Consider the following 24,576-nt stretch of genomic DNA (forward strand, 5'->3'; position numbering starts at 1 on the left):
ATGACAAAATAGTAGCCTTAATCATAGGTCTCTCCCTTGGACTAGCTATATCAACCACCTTGCATTAACTGTAATAAACAGGCAAATATATCTGGAAGCTTCTGATTGTCATCCTCAAAATCGAATCTGAAAACCTAAGAATTCAAAGATCTTGCCAAGTATCATATCTCTTGTGACACCCATGCATTTTTACAGCCTTCTCGCCGAGATTCTCAGGCATCCAGTGTGGCTGGGGGTAACAACTGCAGTTTCTCCTGCTAGCCACAATAGGCAGCTATGACACCTGGCCTGGAGGAGAAAAAATGGGGTGGGGGGTGGGGTCAGGGATGGGACTGAGAATAGATAGAGAATGTGGTTGGGTCTGAAGAGGGATAGGGAGAATTGGGCTGAAAAGGGATGGAGGTGGCTGCTTCTGCAGTTCCCCACATCCTGAATCCCAGACTGCTACTGTCTGCCTATCACAGCCTTCTCGGGGTATACCAGGCACACTCCCTTCAGTACCAGTTACTCTTTTAGCACAAGTGTAAGGAGCATGTGTGAAGGTCCTGTGGTTAGATCCAGATAATCCATGTGGGAAACAATATGTGATCATGTAACTGAAGACTATATATTGTATATGCACAAGTGAAGGGTGAACTGAAGCTGCACAAGTAGCATTAATTCTTGCATTCCCTACTTTAATGTTGGTTGTGAAGTCAACACCACATAAGTGATATATTAAATATAGGCATCTGTAGGAGCCACTCCTAGGTTAGCACTTAATCTCAACAGCTCTGGATCATGCCCTTAATGGGAGTCCTTCCATTGACTTTGGATCATATATTTATTGGCAGCCTTAGGGCATTGCCAGTGAGCTGCACAGCCTTTCACCAGTGTGAATCCAGCAAGCTTAGTAGGGATTTAAAAAAACAAAACTCCTGTCTAATTGGCTTTGACCCCTTTATGAAATAAGTTTTTTGGGTCTCAACTTCAGTCCTGTATCACTTACCACCCTGTTAAACTAACTGGCATTCAGCAGTGAGGCCAAGAACTGCAAGGACCATGGGGTAACAGGGGTACTTCAGTTCCTATCTTCTGCTCCCCTCTAGCCTCTACACACATCATGTGGCACCTTAGAGACTAACAAATTTAAGGTGCCACAAGTACTCCTTTTCTTTTTGCGAATACAGGCTAACACGGCTGCTACTCTGAAACCTACACACAACATGGAGTTTATACATACAATGGGAATGTTAACATCATAATATTTTTCCAGCAAGTTATGTTTTGAAATAACTAGGTTGATGCTACATTCAGAGAAAGGTCTGTTGCATTTTGGACTCAAGTTATTACATTTTGAATGTGCATTCTCATATTGAAAGTAGATTACTGAAGTGTATAAAGCGTTTGGGGTGTGTGTGGGTCCTTTTTTCTTAAGGACAATAATCTCATGCGTCTTAGTGTAACTTGGGCTCATTTGCAGTTTCTCCATCTTCCTGCCAGATGTTTCCACAGGCTTTTTTGGCTTTGAAGACTTAACTTTGATTAGTCAGTTTAGTAATTTTTCCTTTTAAATATTACTATAAACTCTTGTACTAATAGTCTCTTTTTTTACCACATTAGAGTGGTGATGGGTTTTGTTTTTTCTTTACCCTTCCTTCCTCACACTCTTGTCCTGGCCCCAGATCTGCAAGTTGCTCTGCATAGTATGCCTGCTTGCACACCACCTGCGAGAGTGGGACCTAAATGTTTAACTCTTACCCACACTAGCTTCTTTCACTTATTTGGTTTCTATTTTGTGGAGCTTCTAGTCTTTCCTAGATTGCAATGATTTATTGTGTTAATTGTAAGATGCACTTAGGATGCCTCTGAGTTTTTTAAATAAATAGCTAGCTTAAAAATGTCATTAGTTAAATCAAAATTTCTTAACAAAGATACTTATAGTTCCTCATTTGTTTTGGATTCTTTAAATAAATGTTCCAGTTTCTGATTCTGCCAGATCTTCTTCATTCAAGATTTTGTATAGTAACTAGATGTTGCTTTTCTTAGTGTTTTATGTAATCAAATGCAGCTTTTTGTTACATGTATGCCAATCCAAAAGCAAACATGCTAATATAATAAATTCAACCAATATGAAACCTGCTAATAGTTTTCTGAAAAAAGTGGCTTTAGGAAGTGTTGCATTTTTCTTAATTCCTTTTTGGATAAATCTGCTATAACTGTAGAACTCTAATCTTCCCATTGTTTTTGTTTTTTGCCAGAAACTCCAGATGAAAATGGCAAAACCCAGCGAGCAGACAGTCTTATTATGAAGAAGATAAAGAAAAAGAAGAAAAAGAAACACCGGGAGGATATGAGAGGGAAACGCCTTAAAATGTACAACAAAGAAGTACAAACAGTTTGTGCCGGACTTACTCGCATCAACAAAGAGATTCTGACTCAAGGACAGAGTGACAACTCAGAAGTGAACAAGGAATCTTTCAGGTACCTGAAAGATGAGCAGCTGTGTCGACTGAATTTGGGAATGCAGGAATATCGGGTACCCCAGGGAGTTCAGACACCATTTATGACTCACCAAGAGCACTCTGTTCGCAGCAGTTTCTTGAAAACTGGCACTAAATTTAGTAACTTTATTCATGAAGAACATCAGTCTAATGGTGGTGCTTTGGTCCTTCATGCCTACATGGATGAACTCTCATTTTTGTCTCCAGTGGAGATGGAGAGATTTGCAGAAGAATTTCTTGCTTTGTCATTCAGTGAAAATGAGAAAAATGCAGCCTACTATGCTTTAGCCATAGTACATGGGGCAGCTGCCTATTTGCCAGACTTCCTGGATTATTTTGCTTTTAATTTCCCTAACACTCCAGTGAAAATGGAAATCCTGGGCAAGAAGGACATAGAAACGACGACTATTTCAAATTTTCACACTCAGGTAACGTAAATGTTCTTAAACGTATGAAGATTCAACAATTTTTTTTGTTAGTCTCTGGATTTATACTGATGGACAAGAGATGAGTGATACAAATATCCATGGATTTTATCTTGAAGCCTCTTCTCCCCACCCACTGGGGAAGATGATGGTATTTGTACCAGGTTGTTGTCCCTGGCCTGTACTTGGGGAAGCTCTATCTTTTGCATTCATGTCTGATTAGGAAATTTTTAAAACCTTAATCCCCATTCCAGAGCCTACTGACTAGTACAGAGGTCTCTGTACTAAGACAGTAGTTCTCAAACTTTAGCAACCCAAGGGACCCCCACTTTGATTTAAACATTTTTGGGGCCCTCCAACCCCTGGTCCTACCTCTCTCTCTGCCCCCCCTCACTCACTTTCATCGGTTTGGAGTGCAGGCCTTGGGAGGGAGTTTGCGTGTGGGGTGGGGGCAGGGTTGGGTGCAGGATCTGGGCTGGGATTGGTGCAGGAGGAGGTGAGGGGTTCGGGTTCCAGCCCAATGGCACTTACCTCAAGCGGCTCCCAAAAGTGACTGGCACATCTCTCTGGCAGTGACTCCTAAGAAGGGGAGGCCAGGGGGTGTCTGCACGCTGCCCCTGATCACAAGCACCACTGCTGCAGTTCATGGCCAATGGGAGCCACAGAGTCAGTGCTCGGGAAGCTGCCTGCAGGGCCACAGGAATGTGCTGGCAGCTTCCACAAGCAGCGTGTGACCAGGACAGACAGGGAGCCTGCCTTAGCCCCACTGCCCCATCAAACTTTTAGCGCCTAAAATCTCCTGGTTTGGCTTCAGTAGCTTGGGGGGGGGGGGGGGAAGTTGAGTTGATCAGCAAGGCCTGTGGCCCACGAGGAGTTCCCTTAAGGACCCCAGTTTGAGAAACACTATACTAAGCTATTCCTTCCCCAGCCTTCCATTTAGTGGATCCTTCTCCCTGTTAATAGGTCCAGTACCTGCCTTTTCTAGTGTTCCTAGTTTTCACAAGCAGCAGCAACTAAAAATGAGACTTCAGAAGCCTCCCCTGGGCAACATATAGTAGCACTAAAATAAACCAGTTTTGTTAACTTTAAGCAGCTGCTTGTGAAAAATAAGAACAGCAGCAAAGTCGCACATCCATAAGGGATGGGAACTTTTTTAAAAACTGCAAAGATGGATTGTTTAGGCTGGGGTGGGCAAACTACAGCCCACGGGCCACATCCAGCCTGCCAGCAGATTTTAATGTGGGCCTTGAGCTCCTGCTGGGGAGCAGGATCTGGGGCTTGCCCCACTTCAGCCAGGATGTGGGGTCAGGGGCTGCGCATGAATGCTGCGGCTCCAGGAAGTAGCAGCATGTCCCCCCTCTGACTCCTATAGGTAAGGGCAGCCAGGGGACACTACACACTGCCTCCACCCCAAGTGCCATCCCTGCAGCTCCCATTGGCTGAGAACTGCAGCCCATGAGAGCTGCAGTGGCAGCGCCTGTGGATGGGGCAGTGCCTCCATGTAGGATCTGGAGGGGGGACGTGCTGCTGCTTCCGGGAGCTGCTTAAAGTAAGCACCACACAGAGCCTGAGCCCATCCCGTGTCCCAACCCTGATTTCCCCCCGAACTGCTTGATTCCCCACTTGGGGAACCCTCCTGCACCCCAAACCGCTGCACCACCAGCCAGAGCCCTCCGCCCCCCTCCCGCACCCTGAACTCCTCTGGCCTCGCCCACTCCTGCACCAATCCCAATTTTGTGAGCATTCATGGCCTGCCATACAATTTCCATCTCCAGATTTGGCTCTCAGGCCAAAAAGTTTTCCCACCCCTGGTTTAGGCCCTCTATTTGCCAGCAATAGGCTTCTAATCACCCGTGTTGTGTAGATATTTTCAAGCTCTGATAAAGTCAATATAACTTAGTTTGACTGTTTATACAGTAACTTCAAACTCTAGTTTTCCCAAGAGAATCTGCTTCAGTCCTGATCTAAAATATAACACAGTAATAGTGTCATGGGAACTTGCTATTCTGGGCACTTGTTAGCCTGTCTTTTAATCAGTAAACATCAGTATTTTACTTGTGATAGGAAAGTAAAATTTACAAGACTGTAATAGATGCCTGCAAACATAACTGACTTCCATATGCTCTAGTAATGTTTGTTGTAGGAAAAATTTGGCATTTAAAACAAACTGGAAACCACTTAAAATTCATATTACAAAACAAATGTTGGCCATACTAGATGATGCTGGCTAATCTGTAAAGTCACTCTCAAAGTGGGGACGTGCTCCAGTGACATTCAAACACATCACCTAGCCTGCTTATTAATCGTTGGTGGTCGTCCACTTCGCCCCCCCCCAACCCCCTAATCTCCGTCTTTTATTTGGAATCCTAACTTTCCATTAACTTTTTGGCAGGCGTTCCATCTGGGAAGACTTGCATTATCCCTCTGTGGGCCCAGTCTCCATTCTTATACCTAGAATTCATTGTTTTTTATGCAAGAGTCTTGGATAGATGAGGAATACAGGATTAGTTTGGATTAACTTTGATTTAGGAGTCTTGCTTGGGGAAATCAGCTACATCTAATTTGCTCTGAAAAGACACTTTTTCAAGCAAGGCCCATTGTTTAAATTGAGCTGGTAAAGCACATAAAGCTGGAAAAGAAGCTTGCCTTTCCCTGAGCCTTGAGTTGAATGAGCCAATAACAAAGCTAGGAACCAGTTATTCAAAAACAATCAGGATTTTGCCCCAGACTCAGATTTCAAAGGCTGTTTCTATGTTGGATCATTTTGCAGCTAAATATTTGAGTCTGTAGGATATCCAGTTCTCAACAGGTCCTTTTGCCATAAAGTTACCCATTCAGGAGTCAAATTTATATACTACTCATGACCTAACCTGTTTCTCTCTATTTCTCCAGTTGATGTTCCGAGGCCTTATTACTTTCGTTCTTTGTAAATTAGCGACATCACACTTTTGTTCAATCTATTTGCACAGCTCATACTTTACTAGTGAGTTACTGGATTTGTCCATGTGCTGTGTTAACTCAGGCTTCTCAATGTCTCCTATTTCCACCTACAATAAGTATACAAAGTAGAATTGTAAATATTAGAATATCTCTAAAGCTCTCTCTACAGTAGAGAGAGCAGGCAAGGCTGATACAGAGAGGTCGCAAGGTGGCACGACCTCATGGAGAAACATGCAAAACAAAAAGCATCTTGGATTTTGACATTCATAGTTTTTGTTTTTGGTGGTGGTTTTATTCCTTTAAGGCTTTTTTATCCTTATAAAATCCTATTTAACCTTACAAGAGGCAGAAGCACAACAGCATGTTACCTAACTTGCAAAATAAGCCAGGTCTATTGAAGCCACCTAAGAAATGCATGGCAGAGGATGCATACATTTGCCATGTTGTAAAAAACAACTTGAAAATTTAGTTGTGGTTTTTTAATCTAAAGATTGAGAAGTCAGCCCTCTGTACTTGGGATGGGGAAGAGGCAACACCACAGAAGAAAGTGTTGACAAAACAGGACGACTCTGTGGTAGAAGCATTGGCCAAATCTATATTCATTGTTCCCATTTGAGACTAAAAACTATTCCTGTGAACAAATAAAATACCAAACTTGTCTTCCTTAAACATTTTAAATGGAGGTGAGGTTTACCTAATGAAACAATATTTATTATCCACTTATGCCAAAGCACGTTTAGCTGTGAGCTAGTCTTTCAGCAGGTGTTAACAGAATTTTCAGTTCGTGTTGCCAGATCTGTGCATTTCCTGCTACCATTATGACTTTTTGGCTATGCCTATACTACAGGGTAGGGGTTTCCCTCCCCCACTCCACCCCCTGCTTGCGTACAGCTATTTTTGCTAGTTCTTATTAAGCTAGCATGGGTATAAATACCCGAGTAGCTGCAGTAGCACGGGTAGCAGCTGCAGAGGCATGGCTTAGCTGGGCCAAGTACAGACCTGCCTGAAACGGAGTATATACCCTACCCATGCTACCGTGGTATGCTGGTATACTCATACTGGCTCAATGAGAGCTAGGACAAATGTGTGCACTTCAAGGGATAAGTGTTTTGAAGTGTTGACAGCGCTAAAGAGGGTTTACAACACTCCATGCACAGAGTGAACTCTAATTGGTCTGGAATTGGTAAACACAAATGGCTACTCAGCAGCAAGAACTTAAATGTTTGTAATAATATTGACATCTGTAACCTATGCTTTGCTGTCAGAAAACTATTTAACCTACAGAAATAAGATTCATAGAAGTCTTGTCTGCAGTCTTTTTGCTATTGTACCCTCCAGCAACTCAATTGCTTGATTTTTAGTGCCTACAATAACCCTTGATGGTTGGAAATTGCCAGCTAAATGAATGCATAAATGGACTATGACCACTGAATCAAAAAGTTGGAGCAGTTTTGATGTTCTACAGGTCAGTCCAGTCCAGTAAAGAATTTTGTTAAAACCTGCCCTGTAACCCAGGGTGCCTCTGTTGTGCATTTTTGGTTCAGAACTCTGACATCAGCATGCTCGCAGCACAGTGATCTCACCCTGGCTTCCACCAGACTGGTTACTCCTTGCAGGGCTGATACTAACACCCTCCCAATCCTGAGTTCTCCTCAAAAACATCTTTCTCTGCAGTGCTCAATCCCTTCTGACTGTAGCACCCACAGACCATTATCAAGTTTGCTGCTTTAAAGAGAGTACACAGCAGCTTATTCAATTAGTGGGATGACAAGCCACCTACTTCAGTCAAATAACTGAGTTGGCTTATGGTAAAAGTTAAAGCAAGTTCCTTAACAAAAGGATGTATGTTTAAGTGATTCTGAGTATAAGGAAGAAGGATAAAAGTAGTTACAAACAAAATTAAAAATATACTTCTAAGACTAAAACTCACTTAACAAATGTTTTGTTCAGTGTTGCTCACCATAGTCATTCTTCCAGGATGGCTAGCCAACCCATTCTTTAGCCAGGGCTCAACACACTGAGCTCAAAGACCTTGGTTTCCTTCCTTCCTTAGATGATGGATAAAATAAGTTTTCTCTCCCCTCTTTAGTCATCAAACCTTTGAAATTTATTCTTCTGAAGTGTATTCCTAGATAAAGTTCCGTTCCTTTGCTCAGTGCAGGTACTATGCTGTCTAGTGTAGATGCCATGATGGCTTCTCCTCCCACCTTTGATTTTTTTACAATGCAGTTAATCTTTCTGCAATCTTTGCTACAAATGAATAGCACACTGTCCTTGGTCACACCTGGCTTGGGATGTTGGCCCTTTTTTTGGTCTGGAAAAAGGTATTTATCGGCTTCCCCTTGACAAGTGTGGTTAAAACACATCTTAGTTGCACATTTATATCATTCTTTGTAGGTTAACAATACATACACCATGCAGTAATAAAGATCAATGAGTCATTAGTTTTCCAATTATAATTGGGGGGGGGGAAAAATGACACACGTGAGAGGTGTTTAAGCTGGTCAGGCCATCTGAGTCTTACTGTTATGTACCTTAGAGGCTTTTAAGGCCTCTCTTGACAAAGCCCTGGCTGGGATGACTTAGTTGGTGTTGGTCCTGCTTTGAGCAGGGGATTGGACTAGATCTCCTGAGGTCTCTTCCAACCCTAATCTTCTATGATTCTATAGATGCTGCTAATTTAGGATTTACCTTGAACAATTCTGCATTCAAGTTTCTTTGCCAGGAGCTTTCCCTTTTTAAAAAAAAAAAAAATAAAAAAAAAAAAAAATTTGATGGCTTGAATTATTTCTTCTTAGTTGGGGTGTCTTGTTGATATCAAGATCTTCTTCTGCCTCCTGGATGTTTGCTTCCTCTTTAGGTGTCTCCCTGTTCAGCAATTCTTTGAAATGCCCAGTGCGTTTCTTCTTTTTCAGTTGCTAGTAGGTGTCCTTGTTTCTGAGTAGTGTGTGTTTGGTGTCTGCCATTTACCACTGATAAGCCATGTCATTTTGTAGACAGTTCCTTGTTCATCACAAGCAGCTGCATCCTCTCCTTGTGTTGCCGGATTGCCAACGTAATGCAGTTTGTCCACTCTCACAAGGAGTTTGACTTCCTAATATGCCTTGCTATACTGCTCATGGTATTTGTCCAGTGGTGAAAGCTGAAAGGAAGCCACTGGCATGAAGACTGAAGTGCTCAACACCAAGACAAAAACCAAACTTGTTTTTTGGAACATACCGACAATATATGAAACAGGGAAGCTAGCTCAGGTCACAGCAGAGATGAGAAACTACAGCTTACACATCCTGGGTGTCAGTGAGAGCAGATAAATGGGATCAGGAAGATTAACAGCAGCCTTGAGAGAAACTTTACTGTTTTCTGGGTGGGATGATGGACAACACCATGAGGGTGTTGCATCCTGTTTGAAGAAGAGAGTGGAGTATTCCCTGCCTGAATGGAAATCCATCAGCAGCAGACTTACGAGACTCAGACTGAAAGGGAAACATAATATCACCCTGATTCAGTGATGTGCTCTGACAAATGACAGTGATGAAGTAAAGAACAAATTCTACCTTAACTACAGGCAAAGTTAGGGAGAGTACCCATGTCACGACCTAATTATCCTCATAGGAGACCTGAATGCCAGGTCGGTAAGGACAACACAAATGATGACCGAGCAATGGGAAGACATGGGTGTGGCACCATGAATGAAAAAGAAGAAAGGCTTGTTGGTTTCTGTAATATGAATGACCTAATCATCGGGGGAACCCTCTTTGAACATTGTGAAATTCACAAGCTGACCATGGTGTTCTCCAAATGGTAGAGATAAGAACCAGATTGGCCATTGATCATGATATGCTCAATGGTGAGGCTCACTGACAGATGTGAGAGGGGGTGGAGGGAGATGTTGGCAGTGACCACCACCTTGTGACAGCCTCCATCAAGCTAAAACTGAAGTGTGGGACCACCAAACAAGGGACACAGACATTATGACATTGACAAGCTAAAGTCCTCTGAAATAGAGAGAGAGCCTTCATTCTGCAATTAAAGAACAGGTTTCAAGCACTTGCAGACCTTGATGAAGAGGAGGGGAATGCAGATGAGATCAGCAAGAAGTAGGACAAAGTAACAGCAATTTATAAACAGCAGTGAAGCCTGTCTAAGCTACAGGCGGAAGAGAAGTAAGGAGTGGATTACACCCAGCACATCAAACACTATAAAAACCAGACAAGCCCTGAAGAAAAGTTTGACACAATCCCAGAAGCATAGTGTACAACCTCTAAATTCTTAAAGTACACACTTAGCTTTGTCACATCAATCAAGCTGTCGTGAGAATGTAGAGTTGTATGTTTGACTAAAAGGCTGCGTCTGCATAGCCCAGCAGTTAGGACTACAGGGTTGTAAGTTGAAGCATACACTAGTGTGCTACACACTAACTCTCCTGTGTGGATGCTGCTAGTGTGACCTAAAACAGGAATCCATTAATGCAAAGTAGGAGCCTTTTAGTTTGTACCTCTAGGTCAGGTCCCTAAGGGAGAGTTACAGCACAGTATGCTAATGCATGCTGCAGTTTACACTGTCTGTAGTCTGATTACTATGGGACCATGTAGGTAAGCCCTAAACTGTTTCTAAATTATAGAAAGCAGTTACAACTTTTAAAACTTACTGTTCTTGAAAGGTGCTAGAGAGAACTGAAGTTCTGTGTCTACAGAAGAGAGCACGGTGGCATAAGTTTTGTAACACGGTCCTGTGAATATCTACCTCTTGATGTGGAGGGACCACCTCTAGGGTTAAGAAGCTTCCTAAAAGCACATTCATTAGTCTCTCTACTCATTTGGCAATAAAACTGCCCAGATTGGTAGCTTGAGTATTGTGGCCATTGCTGTAGTAGGAATTAGGCTATGTACAGAATTTACTTTATTTACAGGATCTTAAAATTAATGTCTCTGCAGAACTTAAACTTATGGTAGTATATTCCTATGTAATTGGCTTAGTTGAACATCTTGACAGTGCAGTTCAGTGGAATTTTGCAGTTGAAACTCCAGAGATCTAAAAAACTGCTTATATTTGGGCCTTTGAAAGAGGCTTGTACTCTTCAAAGTGTCAGCCTGAACCAAATCTTCATGAAAATATCTATTTTTGGTGAGGTAGAGGGTAGCTGGAGTTACTTGTTAACTTTGCTCTTCAAATATGCAACACATTTTCTTCCAGCACCAAAGTCTTGACCTAGAATCTGAGAATCTTACCGTTATTTCTGGCATGTTGATCAATAAAGATTCTATAATCTGAATCTAGTTAGCAATTCTATTTTGTTCTGGCGCACATCAGCTCCAGCAAGTTCTTCCAGAGCTGTATTAGATCTGGGGTCTGAATAACTTATTTTAGTAAGTGAGCATCACTGTCTCAAAGCTAGCTGACCCACAAAATCGGAAGATGCCCTCTTCAGAGAACTAGTTTTGATTTGGGTACCTAAAACAAACAACTCTAGAGAGCAAATGCTTCTTGCTGGCCTCTCTGGGGAAGTGAGAACAAGGTGTCTTAACATGGGTTAAATTGCATTGTCTGGTTTTTAACTAGTCATGAGAGACAATCTTACTAAATGTTTTTAAATCCAACTTTGAAACCAGTTCTGTGTGAAGAGAGACTAGTGCTAGCAATGGTTGAATGCACCTGCCTTGTAAGGCAATCTGGAAGCCTATATATATATTTTTTTTCACTCCCTAAAAGCAAAGGGGTTAAGTTTGTTCATCTTCCCTCTTTGGTAGAGATGGTTTATTTTCTTTGCAGTGTAAGACATGTATATCTGAAATGAAATATTTTTGCTCATATAAAGCCTGAATGTTTCTCATTTTTATTTTTGCTTCCTTTCACCAATTTCTCTTAAACTCTGTTGGGGATGCTGTATTAGATGTATTTCAGAGTAACAGCCGTGTTAGTCTGTATTCGCAAAAAGAAAAGGAGTACTTGTGGCACCTTAGAGACTAACCAATTTATTAGAGCATAAGCTTTCGTGAGCTACAGCTCACTTCATCAGATGCATATCGTGGAAACTGCAGCAGACTATATATACACAGAGAATATATAAAGTCTGCTGCAGTTTCCACGATATGCATCTGATGAAGTGAGCTGTAGCTCACGAAAGCTTATGCTCTAATAAATTGGTTAGTCTCTAAGGTGCCACAAGTACTCCTTTTCTTTTTGTATTAGATATAACAATGATACTTTAATTCCTGCAGCTGAATATCCTCCGTTATGAGTTAATTGTTAATAGTTTGCCTTTTTTGTTTTAAGGAAATACTTAAGGGTTCAATCAGTTATCGCTATAGAGTGTAGAGAAATAAGACCGTTCTGCCCATTCTTGTAACACAAACAATATAAAGAGATGAGATTATAATTTTTATCTTACCTGCCTTTTCTTTTAAAATATCAGCACATCAGATGTTAACACAAGTGTTGTAAAACTACCTTCTCTATATCTGATTTGACTGCCTCCAGAAATGTCCAAGACTAACTTTGCTCTTACTTTCTTGAACAAAAGCTTGTTCTGTTTACATAATGTGCTAATTATTGGGCAATTTAAACTTCTTACAGAAAATATATTGTGTTAAGCTTCTATGTGAAACTTAATTAGACTTAACACATTTTTAAAAGCTAGCAAGACTTGTTTAATGTCCACACTACTTCTCTAATTCTAAATGATTGTCATTCACCAAGTGCGGGGGGAGAAAAAAAAAACCTCCTGGAATGGCTTAACCAAATTTCTTTTGTTCTTGTTTCCACCTTTCTGCTTTCAAGTAGTAAGCTTGTTTGTGTTCTTACTTTCAGCTTCCTGCCCAAGTACTCAAATGGCTGGCTTCCAAAATGTCAAATCAACTGCATTGTGTATCTTAAACTGCCATTTTTTTTTTCATTCAAGTGTCAAGAGCATGTTAGAGTACCTTGGCCAATTAACAGTTAACTTCAAGAGGCATAATATCAGACTCTAGATTTATGTAGATGTTGGAGGGTACATGCTAGGAGGAAGTGTGCTGCTTATTCCATCTGTGCCAATGGGGGGAGAGGAGAGGTCTAAACTATTACCCCACTAATTAATATACAATTTAAAAGCTATAACTTTTTCCTAGAACATGCATATTTTTTCACTTCTAGTGTGCCTTCCTTTCAAATGGCTTAAGGCTTTACGAACACCAATACCCTTAGCCTCCTCTACTTTACAACTAGGTAAATATTAGTGATTTTTCCAAGTAGTGGAAACTTAGATATGTTTTGGGGGTAGTCAAGAATGATGCATTTCAGAAACAAGTGAAGACCTATTCTCTGCATTAATAGGGATTATCTAAAATTGTCTGTCATTCTTATGCTTACTCATTCCTTCCTCTATGACCCACTTTTCCTATGCTAATCATGCAGCTATTCCATAAGACCAATAAACACTGTGATAGTTCTTTATAACTAGTTCTACTCTTTTTTTTTTATTAACCTCACCATCACACTGCTACCAACATTGAAGGGAGAGTAAAGAATGAAATTTGGTCCATTATAAGTCAGAAGCTGATCCAAGATAGAACCCTAAACTCCCTCTTTACTCAACATGTTACCAGTATGGAGTGAATAACTTTGGTGTTTTAAGAGTAATAAATGTTGCTTAAAGTGTGAGATTATTAGTACCTTCTGTCCCACTTAAAAGGGTGCCTAAAACTCTAGCCCAAGCACCTAGTGGGATGAAGAAACTGCCATCTAGTGATTTTATAATTAACTCAAAGCAGTGAGCCCTTGTAGTTGTCGAGGGTGAGGTGGTCACAAATGCTTGCTCAGAAGCAAATGCTTAAGTTAAAAACAAGAGGGACTCCTTCTGGACAGCATGCTCTCATGGTTAGTCGTCATCTTGTTAGTGTGCACAGACAAATGACCCAGTCACTTATCTGCCTCTGAAAGAAGAGGGATGAGGCTGTGTAAAGTGAAAATGAGTAACTTTTTGGGGAGGGGAGGAAAGGTACATATCTAAGAGATCACAAGAAGGCAAGCACAAAGTAACCAACAAGCAAAGTCTCACTGGGAAATAAACTATACTCAAAAGTTGAGACAGGTCTTGTTGCTGGAGTTTGGCTGGGTGCCAATCTAAACATTAAAATTTCCTTTTCCTTTAGCAGACACGGTCTGCATCACTATCATTAAACTCTGTTTTGGCCACCCAAACTTCCTATGGTATGTTTAGTGCATAAATAAAACTTGCACAGTGAAGTGACATTCCATATGTTTGACATCACCACTGACCTGTTTAAACTGGGGGCTACTGGTCAGATTCTGTCCCATGACACTGCTCATGTGCCACAAAAGGATCAGAGACGGGCTGTAAGCTACCTGCTAGGGATTCTCCCATTGTGGGAGGATTCTCCTTTTGACATGACATCACTTCTGCATTTTGACGGTTTTGGGGTTCAACAGACAAGTAAGGGACTATCTCACCACCAGGACTGTAATCCTAGTTGTCTCTGTGCTGTGCAGCCTAGATTCAGAGCCCTGACACCAGCAACATGCTCACAGCAAAATAGCCTTGCCCTTGCTTCCACCAGCCTTGGTTATTCCTTGCTTGGTGACCGCAACAGCTTCCCAGTCCTAAATTTCCCCCAATCCATCTGCCCTGTAGTGTCCAGCCCTCTTGCTGAACACTTACAGAAGTTAAGTTTGCTGTTTTCTTAGACAGGACCCACCAGTTTAACAAATGCTAGTTTAATCAAAACACCATAAAAAAATTCAGTAAAACAAGCATTTAAAAAAAAGGATGGGTTAAGTGATACCAAGTGTAAGTAATAGGGTTACAATCAAACAAAGTAAAAATATAAGATTAAAACCTGATTTAACAAACTAGAGTCTTTTGTTCGAAGAAGTTTCTCTTTTCCAGCATGGCTGACCAGACTTTCTGGCCGGGCACTTCAAGCTTTGTGAAAGGTTGTATGTGTGGTGCTGTTTTTGTTTTTGCTTTGTTTTGTTTCTGTTGGTGGAAGATGCCAAAATAGTGTTTCTTTCTGCTTACATCTTCCCAAAGTTCACTGACCCTGCTTCGAGTAGCAGGAAGACTTCCTGGAGGTGCAGTCTCTGTCCCCTGTTGAGATTAAGTGGTCCTCTTTCCCTGCTTGTTCCCCTGATGTCTTTGTTTGCCATGTGTATAATTGAGCCTCTCTTTGGTCACGCTTTACTTAATTTACATTGAAGACACATTCCTTAGTCTGGAACAGGCATGGCTTAGGTTGGGGTAATCAATTTTTTTATCAAGGCCCAAATTTCTTGGTCAAAGTATAGTTAAGGTACAGACTCCAGAGAAAATAATAATAAAACCAATAATTAAACTAAAATATTTTGTGGTCTGTTCAAAAATGTCTGGTGGCCCAGATTTTGTTTGTGGTCCACCTGCTGACTACCCTGGCTTAGGCACTGCTTATCAAATACATATCTATGAAGTCCTTTTTGGGTTTACTATACATACATCACACAAGAATATTAATTATCAGTGAGTTGTTATTTTTCCAGTGATATTACATGCACCTTTTGGGTATCATCATGACAAGTGTGCCAGCTGGCATTGGGGTGCTCTTAATGGGTCACATTCATCTTCCTCTTTGCAAGCCCCAGTATAAGGGCCGAGGAAGAATAGCTGCTGGAGAATGCTGCAGTCTGGAAATCCCTAGCTAGTAGATGGTCTCTTGAAAGATATTGTTAGCTGGCACATAAGGTAAGGGTAAGTGGTACCTACTTCATGTTCCATAAATCTTAAAACAGAAGGCCCACATACAGTAGAAAAACACTTTAAAAAATTAGCTGTTTTCTTTGATTTTTTTTTTTTACAAGAAACTTGTCAAATTTTGAAATAATTCAGCAATATACTTGTTCTTTGAAACTAGTGTGATCTAACATTTTGTATGTCAGAAATAAAAACATTTATTTCAAGATTTGGATCCAGAATTATAATTTATGCAGTAACATATAACACTATCTAGGTTTATTTTATTTTTTCTTCAGATTGGAATAAGTATCAGTCAGATGTTTGTCTTTTGTCAGCTGGAAATTTTCCCTTGCTTTAGTTCAGAGAAAACTACATCTTGTGAGTGTATATCACTTCCAGATAAAGCCTGTCCCTTTTGGCTTCATCAGCAGAACCTGCAAAATACTGATGAACCTCTGAATGATCTAAAGGTGAACCTTAAAGGGCCAGATTCTCAGCTGGTATAAATTACTGTACCGCCTACTTCGCTATTCTGACTTGACCCCATCTTGGCTAGCCTAGGGACTTCATATTCTCCAAATCTTTGTTTTTCTTCAATCTACTGCTAGATTGGTAGTTTGCTAAAGGACTACAGAATTTAGTTTCTTCTGCTTTATTCTATTCCCATACTAGCTCTGAACAAGGTGGATTTGATTTAAATCACTAGTCAGGAAGACTCTATTTGATCATGGATTTCTAAATAAATGTACATTCTTGTTTGGTATAACTTAATACATATTCTCCACAACTCAGATGTAGGTTTCATTTTTCAAAGGTGTACACTATACATTTTTAAGTGATTTATTTTGAAAACTTTTTGGATTAGTTTTACAGCTATATCAGAAAATGAATGATTGGTTACTTCATTTACCAAAGTTAACTGAAGCAGATAGTTCACCTCTCAATGATTTCATAAATATCTCCAATTCAACAGGTTAATCATTAATATTTGGAGCATTTTCTTGCCATGCTGTATTAGGAGAACCTCACCAGACATTAAAATTTTTATGTAACTAAAACAACATTTTGTAGTCTGGATTTTTTTTCTTCAATAGCTAACATAATATTTTAACAAAACAAACATTTGAATTTACTTAAACATCCAAGTTTTTTTAAATCAGATTTGTTTTTGTTAAAATTGTTAACTAAAATAGTTAAACGAAATAGTGTAAAAAAAAAAAAAAAATTAAATAGACTGTCAACCAGATCAGCATGAGAAACTTAAAATATTGGCTTCTGCAGCTAACGCAGTCATCTTCACCTTCATTTTCCTGTTCATAATCTGGAAAAGAAAAACAAGCTTTCCTGCTTTTTCAGGTCCCAAACAATTTATCAATTTTGAATCAATTAGTCCAAAGGAAGAAAATATTCTTTCTACAGTGACAGAAGAAGCTACTGCTGTTAAAAGTGAGACTATCACCTCAACAGTCTCTGAATCCAAGTGCTTAATTGATTTCCACCAGTTCACTGATGTGACTTTCTTTAAAACGTCAGCAAACGTCCATTTCTTGAATGGTTCACCCTTAGCTCTGAAGTTTTATTATAGTTGGTATAATGGAGGGATAATTGCTGGAAGTCCATGTCACTGCTAACTCCTCTTCTTCAGTAGTTAAGGTTTGACTCTGATGTATCGAGTATTGAGAATATTTGCAAGAAAATGAGCTGGAGATGGTGCTTCTCCTATTCATTTTTTAACGTTTATAACTCAACACTCTCATTGCATATTTCTCTCTTAAGATCTCATTCAGTTCCTTCCAGATTTCAACAGCATCAGCAATAAAACAGCTATTTCCCTGCATTTTGTTGAAAGCTACAGAAATAGGCTTCAGGGTCTGCAGGAGTTCAACATTTCTCTTAAGCCCGATATTGAGAACTTTGGCTGTGACAGTGCAATCTATTTTTTTCACGATTTTGTTCACAAACTGTCATCACATTAGGCCAGTTCTTGATCTAGTGCTCAAAACGGTCCACTACTGAGTTCCATCGTACATCTTGTGGGAGAGTTAGCTTGGTTCCTCCCACTTTTTTGAGCAGCAGCTACAGAGTGGTTATGTTGTTGAAATTGCAAAATACTTCCATTAGCCTTTATTTCTGGAACACTGAAGTCTTTGGCTAGGAGGTGCATCAAATGAGAACTGCAACTGTATGTTATTAGCTTGGGACTCTCTTCTAAATAACTTCTCGTCTTGCATACATCTGTAGCATTGTCTGTGACCAAGCTGCATACTAGACATTTGAATTTTTTTTTTCAGTTTGTTATAGCTTTTACTGCTGCTTCTTGTAAGTATTCTGCTGTGTGTGCATTTCCTGATGTATCAATTGTTTCTGTAAGGAAGACATTCCCTTCTCTTGTCTTACAAGCACATACAACAGGATCATCATCACTCAACCCATCAAGACTCAGGTTAACAATTTTAACCTCTAGACCTTTTGCATACTGCTAAATTTATTTTATACACTTTGTCCAACAGTTTACCTGCAACATCTGCTCTGTTGGGTGGACTGTATCCTGGTCTTAATGACTGAACCATGTTAATGAAGTGTGGGTTCTCAATCAGATGGAAAGGAGAGTTTGTTGCATAAACAAACCGGGCAATTTTTTAAATCAGTTACCCTTTTATTTCGGGGGGGGGGGGAGCACGCAATCTGCTGATTTTTATCACAAATTTATCTATGGTGATTTCTGGATTATGGAGAGTTTTCTTTTTGCTACAGGTGATATATACTGTGGTCATGTGACATACATGATGTGACAAACACTATCATTGGTAGATAACTCTGAAACTGTAGAAAATGATGGTGATCTTGAAGCTGGATAGGCTTCAGAATCCTGTATGTTGAGGATGGATTCTCCTAAACAAAATTAAGTCAATGCAGTTATTTAATTATTAGTATTACTCATTGCATTCAATGACACTCAGTACTACTTTAAAGGTGAAATTGTAAAAGGAGGATCTTCCTATTTCAGCTATTTATATTTTATCACAACTGCATCTAAAATGATAGTACCATAGAGTAACTACTATATAATCTTTTTATTTTTATTTTTTTTATTTATTTTGTTTTGCTCAAACATGAGAATTCAAGAATAGTCCAGAAGGAAGACAGGCAGTCCTTAAGAAAGAAGTATGAAATTAAAAAATCTTACCAATCTGAAGATCCTGCATGTTCAGACATGTTCCTTTCATCATCTTCAACACAGCATCCTCCTGAGAAGGATCATTTCTTTGTTGCACTGTTTGCATTTTGCACGCATGCCTGTCTTCCCCACAGGTAGAAGAACTTCATTAAAATATTCCCAAACTGGGTCTCTTTTATGGCCTGCTGCCATTAAAGGTTTCCCCTTCTAGGGAGAGAATGGTATTGTAGATCTCAAATCCATGAAGGCCACAGTCAGAAAGACCTCAAGACTTCTGGAATATGCTGGTCAAACAGTTTCACTTTTGTTTCTACTGTCTATCCCTCCCTTCTCACATTTATCTCCAGACTACTTCTCCTTGTCCAGATCTATTCCACCCCCAACGATCTTCTATTCATTGAACTTTTTGAAACTTTCTACTTCTAGAGAGAGGTAAGAGATTGCCTCTCTGTGTATACATTTGCAGAGGGACAATAGGGTTGAGGTCTTATTTCTCCTCTGTATATTTATTTTAAAACATTTTTGCTGTTAACAAGCATGTTATCCCTAGAGACACAAATCCACAGTTTGAGAACTGCAAAACTAAGCCTCTCTGATGGTATGTTCCAGACTGAGCACTGAGTCCCATTGGGTAGACAGAAAGATTTAACCTAAATAATCTATACAGAAGCCCCTGGAACTCCATAAAATTGGGTTCCTAATCTATGAGCTATTGGAACTCATTTACAACACTTTTCTTAAACATTACTTGAATATCAGGAGGACTTGTGGCACCTTAGAGACTAACCAATTTATTTGAGCATGAGCTTTCGTGAGCTACAGCTCACTTCATCAGATGCATACCGTGGAAACTGCAGCAGACTTTATATATACACAGAGAATATGAAACAATACCTCCTCCCACCCCACTGTCCTGCTGGTACTAGCTTATCTAAAGTGATCATCAAGTTGGGCCATTTCCAGCACAAATCCAGGTTTTTCTCACCCTCCGCCCACCCCCCCACCACAACCTCACTCTCCTGCTGGTAATAGCCCATCCAAAGTGACCACTCTCTTTAAAATGTGTATGATAATCAAGGTGGGCCATTTCCAGCACAAATCCAGGTTTTCTCACCCCCCTCCAAAAACCACACACACAAACTCTCTCTCCTGCTGGTAATTGCTTATCCAAAGTGACCACTCTCCTCACAATGTGTATGAAAATCAAGGTGGGCCATTTCCAGCACAAATACAGGTTTTCTCACCCCCCCAACCCCCATACACACACAAACTCACTCTCCTGCTGATAATAGCTCATCCAAAGTGACCACTCTCCCACAATGTGCATGATAGTCAAGGTGGGCCATTTTCAGCATAAATCCAAGTTTAACCAGAACGTCGGGGGTGGGGGGTGGGAAAAACAAGGGGAAATAGGCTACCTTGCATAATGACTTAGCCACTCCCAGTCTCTATTTAAGCCTAAATTAATAGTATCCAATTTGCAAATGAATTCCAATTCAGCAGTTTCTCGCTGGAGTCTGGATTTGAAGTTTTTTTGTTGTAAGATAGCGACCTTCATGTCTGTGATTGCGTGACCAGAGAGATTGAAGTGTTCTCCGACTGGTTTATGAATGTTATAATTCTTGACATCTGATTTGTGTCCATTTATTCTTTTACGTAGAGATTGTCCAGTTTGACCAATGTACATGGCAGAGGGGCATTGCTGGCACATGATGGCATATATCACATTGGTGGATGTGCAGGTGAACGAGCCTCTGCTGGTGTGGCTGATGTTATTAGGCCCTGTGATGGTGTCCCCTGAATAGATATGTGGGCACAGTTGGCAACGGGCTATTACCAGCAGGAGAGTGGGGTGCGAGGAGGTATTGTTTCATGGTCTCTGTGTATATAATGTCTTCTGCAGTTTCCACGGTATGCATCCAATGAAGTGAGCTGTAGCTCACGAAAGCTCATGCTCAAATAAATTGGTTAGTCTCTAAGGTGCCACAAGTACTCCTTTTCTTTTTGCGAATACAGACTAACACGGCTGTTACTCTGAAACCTGTCATTATGCAAGGCACTGCATTTAGCCGTATGGAGTGGAAATCTATCAACTGCATGAAAAAACTTGTACAGATACAGACAGACATCATCTTCCTTTCCAAATGCAAACAGATGGATATTGTACCAAAAGGACTGAAGGTAAAAAATCCATTACAATCTACATACCACACAGACTATGCTGACAGCTTGTGCCACACGCTCTCAAAGAAACTGCGGAATCACCTGATCAACATCCTCTACAGCAAACAGGGAAAGATTAAGAATGAGCTCTCAAAAATGGATACTCTCTTAAAAAACCAACCTTCCACACAAACTTCCTCTTGGCTGGATTTTACTAAAACTAGACAAGCCATTTACAATGCACACTTTGCTTCTCTACAAAAGAAAAAGGACACTAAACTTTCTAAATTACTTAATGCTACAAGGGGCCACAGCAATGGTTCCCTCAACCCACCCAGCAATATTGTTAACCTATCCAACTATACTCTCAGCCCAGCAGAAGCAGCTGTCTTATCTCGGGGCCTCTCCTTCTGCCCCTCCACCCCCACGAACATGATACAGTTCTGTGGTGACCTAGAATCCTATTTTTGACGTCTCCGACTCAAGGAATATTTCCAAAATACCTCTGAACAACATACTAATCCACAGAGGCCTCCCTACCAACATTACAAAAAGAAGGATTCTAGGTGGACTCCTCCTGAAGGTTGAAACAGCAGACTGGACTTCTACATAGACTGCTTCCGCCGACGTGCACGGGCTGAAATTGTGGAAAAGCAGCATCACTTGCCTCATAACCTCAGCCGTGCAGAACACAATGCCATCCACAGCCTCAGAAACAACTCTGACATCATAATCAAAAAGGCTGACAAAGGAGGTGCTGTTGTCGTCATGAATAGGTCGGAATATGAACAAGAGGCTGCTCGGCAGCTCTCCAACACCACTTTCTACAAGCCATTACCCTATGATCCCACTGTTACCAAAAGCAACTACAGCATTTGCTCAAGGAACTTCCTGAAAAAGCACAAGATCAAATCCGCACAGACACACCCCTGGAACCTCGACCTGGGATATTCTATCTACTACCCAAGATCCATAAACCGGGAAATCCTGGGCGCCCCATCATCTCAGGCATTGGCACCCTGACAGCAGGATTGTCTGGCTATGTAGACTCCCTCCTCAGGCCCTACGCTACCAGCACTCCCAGCTACCTTCGAGACACCACTGACTTCCTGAGGAAACTACAATCCATCGGTGATCTTCCTGATAACACCATCTTGGCCACTATGGATGTAGAAGCCCTCTACACCAACATTCCACACAAAGATGGACTACAAGCCGTCAAGAACACTATCCCCGATAATGTCACGGCTAACCTGGTGGCTGAACTTTGTGACTTTGTCCTTACCCATAACTATTTTACATTTGGGGACAATGTATACCTTCAGATCAGCGGCACTGCTATGGGTACCCGCATGGCCCCACAGTATGCCAACAATTTTATGGCTGACTTAGAACAACGCTTCCTCAGCTCTCGTCCCCTAACGCCCCTACTCTACTTGTGCTATATTGATGACATCTTCATCATCTGGACCCATGGAAAAGAAGCCCTTGAGGAATTCCACCATGATTTCAACAATTTCCATCCCACCATCAACCTCAGCCTGGTCCAGTCCACACAAGAGATCCACTTCCTGGACACTACAGTGCTAATAAACAATGGTCACATAAACACCACCCTATACCGGAAACCTGCTGACCACTATTCCTACCTACATGCCTCCAGCTTTCACCCTGTCCACACCACACGATCCATCGTCTACAGCCAAGCTCTGCGATACAACCGCATTTGCTCCAACCCCTCAGACAGAGACAAACACCTACAAGATCTCTATCAAGCATTTTTACAACTACAATACCCACCTGCGGAAGTGAAGAAACAGATTGATAGAGCCAGAAGAGTTCCCAAAAGCTACCTACTACAGGACAGGCCCAACAAAGAAAATAACAGAACGCCACTAGCCGTCACCTTCAGCCCCCAACTAAAACCCCTCCAATGCATTATTAAGGATCTACAACCTATCCTGAAGGATGACCCAATACTCTCACAAATCTTGGGAGACAGGCCAGTCCTTGCCTACAGACAGCCCCCCAACCTGAAGCAAATACTCACCAACAACCACATACCACACAACAGAACCACTAACCCAGGAACCTATCCTTGCAACAAAGCCCGTTGCCAACTGTGCCCACATATCTATTCAGGGGACACCATCACAGGGCCTAATAACATCAGCCACACCAGCAGAGGCTCGTTCACCTGCACATCCACCAATGCGATATATGCCATCATGTGCCAGCAATGCCCCTCTGCCATGTACATTGGTCAAACTGGACAATCTCTACGTAAAAGAATAAATGGACACAAATCAGATGTCAAGAATTATAACATTCATAAACCAGTCGGAGAACACTTCAATCTCTCTGGTCACGCAATCAGTTTAAGATTAAACTCGATAAGTTTATGGAGGAGATGGTATGATGGGATAACATGGTTTTGGTAATTAAATATTCATGGTAAATAGGCCCAATGGCCTGTGATGGGTTTTTAGATGGGGTAAGATCCAAGTTACCCGGGAAAGAATTTTCTGTAGTATCTGGCTGATGAATCTTGCCCATATGCTCAGGGTTTAGCTGATCGCCATATTTGGGGTCGGGAAGGAATTTTCCTCCAGGGCAGATTGGAAGGCCCTGGAGGTTTTTCGCCTTCCTCTGTAGCCTGGGGCACGGGTCACTTGCTGGAGGATTCTCTGCTCTTTGAGGTCTTCAAACTACAATTTGAGGACTTCAATAGCACAGATATAGGTGTGAGGTCTTTTTTAGGAGTGGTGGGTGAAATTCTGTGGCCTGCATTGTGCAGGAGGTCAGACTAGATGATCATAATGGTCCCTTCTGACCTAAATATCTATGAATCTATGAATCACAGACATGAAGGTCGCTATCTTACAACAAAAAAACTTCAAATCCAGACTCCAGCGAGAAACTGCTGAATTGGAATTCATTTGCAAATTGGATACTATTAATTTAGGCTTAAATAGAGACTGGGAGTGGCTAAGTCATTATGCAAGGTAGCCTATTTCCCCTTGTTTTCCCCCCCCCCCCCCCGACGTTCTGGTTAAACTTGGATTTATGCTGGAAATGGCCCACCTTGATTATCATGCACATTGTGGGAGAGTGGTCACTTTGGATGAGCTATTATCAGCAGGAGAGTGAGTTTGTGTATGTATGGGGGTAGGGGGGGTGAGAAAACCTGTATTTGTGCTGGAAATGGCCCACCTTGATTTTCATACACATTGTGAGGAGAGTGGTCACTTTGGATGAGCAATTATCAGCAGGAGAGTGAGTTTGTGTGTGTGGTTTTTGGAGGGGGGTGAGAAAACCTGGATTTGTGCTGGAAATGGCCCACCTTGATTATCATACACATTTTAAAGAGAGTGGTCACTTTGGATGGGCTATTACCAGCAGGAGAGTGAGGTTGTGGGGGGGGGGGGGGGTGGGCGGAGGGTGAGAGAACCTGGATTTGTGCTGGAAATGGCCCAACTTGATGATCACTTTAGATAAGCTAGTACCAGCAGGAGAGTGGGGTGGGAGGAGGTATTGTTTCATGGTCTCTGTGTATATAATGTCTTCTGCAGTTTCCACAGTGTGCATCCGATGAAGTGAGCTGTAGCTCACGAAAGCTCATGCTCATATAAATTGGTTAGTCTCTAAGGTGCCACAAGTACTCCTTTTCTTTCTGCGAATACA

At 41.2% G+C, this 24,576-nt stretch overlaps 1 protein-coding gene across 1 annotated transcript in view; it reads left to right on the forward strand.

The window, feature by feature from the left end:
* Positions 1 to 24,576, forward strand: part of RSBN1 (round spermatid basic protein 1) — a 56,492-nt gene that overhangs the window by 7,072 nt on the left and 24,844 nt on the right. The window contains exon 2 of the mRNA XM_073319657.1: positions 2,241 to 2,911. Within this exon, the coding sequence (XP_073175758.1) occupies positions 2,241 to 2,911 (671 nt within the window). The remainder of the gene's footprint in view (positions 1 to 2,240; positions 2,912 to 24,576) is intronic.

The sequence above is a fragment of the Lepidochelys kempii genome, chromosome 21 (genome assembly GCF_965140265.1).
Source record: "Lepidochelys kempii isolate rLepKem1 chromosome 21, rLepKem1.hap2, whole genome shotgun sequence".
Lineage (NCBI taxonomy): Eukaryota > Metazoa > Chordata > Testudines > Cheloniidae > Lepidochelys > Lepidochelys kempii.